Consider the following 4,662-nt stretch of genomic DNA (forward strand, 5'->3'; position numbering starts at 1 on the left):
GGCACCCTTCTGCAGATAGGCTGGAATTATTTATCTCATCCATCCATTTATACAGCTGCATTGTAACTGGTTCAGTGCCTTGCTCAGGGGAACAAGTGTGTTGTCTCTCCTGGGATTCAAACCCAAAACCCCTGATTCGAAATACAAACGCAGTTCCTCATTCTGCCACACTGCTGCCAGGGGGTTTTCACTGTATCTGGGCCTTTGTGGTGTAGTTCTCAGAAGACTCGTGCTCGGCTAAAGCTAGCTTACCGTCAGCCAGTCGTATTTTCTACACTTTCATAACAGCCCCCCTGAGCCAACTTTAACCATGAGACTACCGTGCACATCCGATTTACCACTGCTCTGTAAGCGTGTCACCCGTCATTTTGTCTTCAGCAAATCAATCATGTCCGTTTGAAATCAGTAGACATTTTAAAAATAAAGTTATGTGCTTGTATAGTAGCTACCAAAGCTCATGAAAAGTGTGCATAGAAGCCAGTCGCTAACTATATGAGTTGTTCTGCCCTTTGAAAACAATGAATTCATTTAAAAAAATGCCTTTTAACCTATAGTTAAGAGGCGTACAGCTTCATAAGGGGTACAAATGTAGCATGGAATCAAGTGTGAAAATGTATGTAAAAAATGATGTGGAAGCGGCAGTCTGTCTTCAGGTTAAGCTCCTTGCTGGAAACCTGCATGGCCCCTACGATTTAATGTGTACATTTAAAGCATTTAGCAGCTGCTCTCATCCTGAGCTACAGAGATACTTACACAGATGGCATTTTTACATACAGTAGTGTCTATTAATATGGTTGGATGTTTACTGTAGTAAATCCGCTTCCTCAATGGTACAGTGGCAATGTGCACCTGGTTATCTAACCAACCATAAAAATTAAAAATACCTAATCGTTTGGATTAGAATACTTTTCTGTACTCGGCTGATCTTGTCTGGTGCAAGTGAGCCAACCAAGTGGACCGGAAAGGATTTGCACATTGAGAGCATTTCATAGGTTGCAGTACACCAGGCAAGCACAGTAAAGCGTGTTTGAATCCAAAACACGTACCTGTTTGACCCAGGCCAAAACAACTGCCTAACTCACCACCTCGCCAGGGAACAAAGACAAGGGGGGTCACCGGTTTTCAGATGCCCGTCTCCACTGCCCTGACATCAGGATCCAGGGCGCAGTCTGCTGGGGAGGTCACAGGTGTGAAGGGAGCTGGTGGTTGAGCACAGAGCTGGTGAAGTGTGAACTCGCTGCTGAGTGCAGGTGCCACCGTTTTGGGTTATCACTGGAAACCTCACGGGCGATCTTCATCTGGTGGAGCTCGACAGTCTCAGTAATGTGGGAACGGTGACTGTTAGTGCGTGTTCTGCAGCTCACCCAGAATGCACACGCAAGGTAAACTGCTCTCGGGTCGTTCTGATGTGAGCGACTGTTCATGATTACATTTCATTATTCGGTTTTTGTTCTTTGCATTTGTTAATTTAATAGATGTATGCCATTCCATTACTACCCTTGTTATCGGTTGTAATATTATAATTTAGTAGGACAAGCGTTAGTGTGCAAAGGAAGTGGGAATTTCCCTTTGGTTTTAAATTTCATCTTGTTTTGTACAAAACGATGTACTGTATATGTTGTACATATACTGTTGCATACTGTACATACTGTACACATGCATGCATGCAGGCCAATGTGTGCCGTGTTCCCATGTCAGCTTGCATGTCCACATACATGCCTACATACTTGTGTGACTGCGTAGACCTAGCCTTTGGTCATTATTCACAAACTTTCTTTTATGAGTATGGTGTGGGCCTATGTTTAGTGTTTTGCATACCGACAAGATTCCCTCTGTATGAGTGACCCAGTGGAAACCCCTGGCAGCCATCTTAGGAGAAGCTGGTTAGCACGGGTGGCGGTACTGAGAGGGTCAGATCGAGGAGTGAGTAGTAGGCCTGGGTGGGGGTGCAGGTTGCTGAACCAGCAACCTTTCAGGTCCTAGTCATGTACCATAGCCACTAGGCTACAGGCTGCCTCTACTTGCTCCAGCAAGTGTTTAAATGGTGTCTGTAATGTGATGTAATGTGTCCTTGGGACTTTTCCCCACCATAGCTACTATTGTTTATGGCCTGTTGTCACACGCCAGCTGGTTAGGTGGGGTTCCACCTTGTACCTGGGTGCAGTCCCTGTTTCATAATGGGCGGAAAAGGGTTTGGTCCTGTCAGTCAGTCACTCTAGCCTCGGAAAGAGCTAGGAAGGGCCTGTTTTTGGAAAACGCAAACACAAGTTACCGTGGAAACCTTCACCTCAGGAGAGCAGTGTACTGTACGTGCGTGTGCTGGTTAAACATTGTTTACAATGGTCTCCCTGTGATAAGGTATCAAGTTTCGTTTTTGGTGGCAAGACTAAAAAATGTATCCCAATTTATTTACACTTCTGCTTTGTCTCTCTCCTTCCCCCTCAGAAACTTCGGAATTTCCAGAGCCTCAGTTGTCCTGGGTTCACCGGGTCCGACACCCGCCTGTCAAGCCACTCTCCGCCCAATTTCCATAGCACCAGCCAATGCGAGACTGATTACATGTCACCATGTGACCTGGGGGCGGGGCCAACGCTGAGAGCCAGGGACGGCGGAGGCAGCAGGACGGAGCTGTCCTATGAGGAGCTGGACACTGAAGGCTTTGAGGCGGGGACCGCCAATGGGGAGCAAGGCGACGCCCCCTGGGAGGGGTCTCACAGGGCGGAGAAGGACGCCTTCCAGTTGGGGGGCGAGTTGGACATCGAGCAGATTGAGAGGAACTGAACGAGACGCCCCGTCCCCCCCGTCCCCGTCCCGTTCTCCGGCAGAGCAGGGGCATCCGCGCAAGCCACGGACAAGCAGGGATGGATTTGCGGAAGTGACGAGGGCGAAGCAAGTGGGATTATGGGAAACGGCGAGACCACGGCCTCGGCCTGGTCGCTGTGGAGGTGTTTTGATTGACAGTAGCGGCAGGAGACTTGAGCGTGAGCTCCAGAGGCTAACGGACACGTGAGAGAGAGAGTTTGTGCGACTGCTTTGTATTTCACGGAGATATCTCGGTCTGCGTGGACACAGAGTGGGAGGGGCTCGGCGGTGTGGGCGGGGATGACGGGTGGGGCTTGGTGAAGGAGGCGGGGCTAGGGGCTGGTCTATTCTCCATCAGTCTGAAGGCGTCCATGTATGTATAACGGAGTGAGCGACCAGGAGCTTTGTACAAATTAATGGAAGCAGGGAGCTTTACTGGTGACCCTGTGTGAGTTCCTCCATTTTAACAGGAGCAGATGATGACCTGAAGGAGAGATTGTACCCCCCCCCCCATTCTTCACTCACAGACAGACATGCGTCCTCTCGCTGTGTAGCAAAATGATCAAGCTTCTGTTTCAGATGAAAAATAACAGGGATGTTTGTCTGACAAATTGTATCCTCTTCCTTCCTTTTGATAAATAATGCTTAAAGCATTTGTTTCTTTTTTGTCTTTTTACTATTTTTTAATACACAAATATTTCTATTTGAATAAACAACACTGTATTTTAATTTCACTGTTTCTCCTAATATATATTTTTCTAATGGTCAGATTTTTTAAGGATGTTTCAATATTGTTGCCAGAATGAAAAAAAAAAAATGAAAAAAAGCAGGGACAAGACTACTCTTTCTTTAACAGCACAGATGACGAATAAAGAGTGCATACTATTTCAGTCGTGGTCACGTTTCATTCTGCCTAAAATGGCAGCATCGTAGCACGCGGGTTTAACGCTTTGGTGCTCGAGGGCCGCAGTTTTCAGTGCTGGGTTTCAGTGACTTGTAGAGCCAGTGATATTAAAGCCACTGATTGGCTAAATAATCCACTCATCATGTTCCAAAGGCCTTGATGAGCTGCTCGAAACCACAGAACCTGCTTGGACTGCAGCCAAACAGACTTTGATACCTGCTTACTTTGATACACCTGCTCTAGGACTTCGTATCAGGAGAAGGGCAGTTTATTAGGCTAGCATTTTCCATTTTAGAGCAGGGACACACACATTTGATCCCCAAGGCCAGTTGTGCTTTACTGCTGGCTTTTGTTCCTGATAGATAATTGTTTAATTGATTATTGTCAATGATTGGCCAGAGATCCAACTCACCTGGTGTCCCTGATCTAAATCAGTCTCTGAACAATGAGCAATGAAAACCAGCAGCCTTAAATTGCTGAAATGGTGGTTTTGTGGTATACTCCCAGGTAAGAATAATTTAAAAATATATCAGTGGTTCACACTCAAGGATGTTAGTATGATATAAGCATTAATTTTACTGAGCACAAAGCTACAAATGGACACAGATGTTTGAACAGAAGTTTCTTTTAGTTTGCTGTTGAGATGAACACAAAAGGAAGCCCATTTCACTTCTTAATCCAAATTATACAGAGACAGGATTTTCTCAACTACACATTGAGAATGTTGCAAATGGTAATGAAAATACATTTCAGTAGTTAAACTGCTACTGGCAATAATGCAAGACTACTGAGGATACAGACACTTTTGACCGCATCGGGTGTAAGCTGGAGTTTCCCCTGAAATAGTCACGCATTTTCTTTTGGAGAAATGAAATGCGGTGAGCCCCAGATCTGATCGAATGTTCGCAGCAGGATGCAGGTGCAGCAGCCCTAAGGAAGAAGGCATTTGGTTGGAC

General features: G+C 46.1%; 1 protein-coding gene across 1 annotated transcript in view; it reads left to right on the forward strand.

The window, feature by feature from the left end:
• The window catches only part of LOC133117867 (protein FAM53B-like), a 28,721-nt gene extending 25,029 nt beyond the window's left edge, over positions 1 to 3,692 (forward strand). The window contains exon 5 of the mRNA XM_061227351.1: positions 2,446 to 3,692. Within this exon, the coding sequence (XP_061083335.1) occupies positions 2,446 to 2,781 (336 nt within the window). The 3' untranslated portion in view covers positions 2,782 to 3,692. The remainder of the gene's footprint in view (positions 1 to 2,445) is intronic.
• Positions 3,693 to 4,662: the final 970 nt, after the last annotated feature.

The sequence above is a fragment of the Conger conger genome, chromosome 18 (genome assembly GCF_963514075.1).
Source record: "Conger conger chromosome 18, fConCon1.1, whole genome shotgun sequence".
NCBI classification, from domain to species: domain Eukaryota; kingdom Metazoa; phylum Chordata; class Actinopteri; order Anguilliformes; family Congridae; genus Conger; species Conger conger.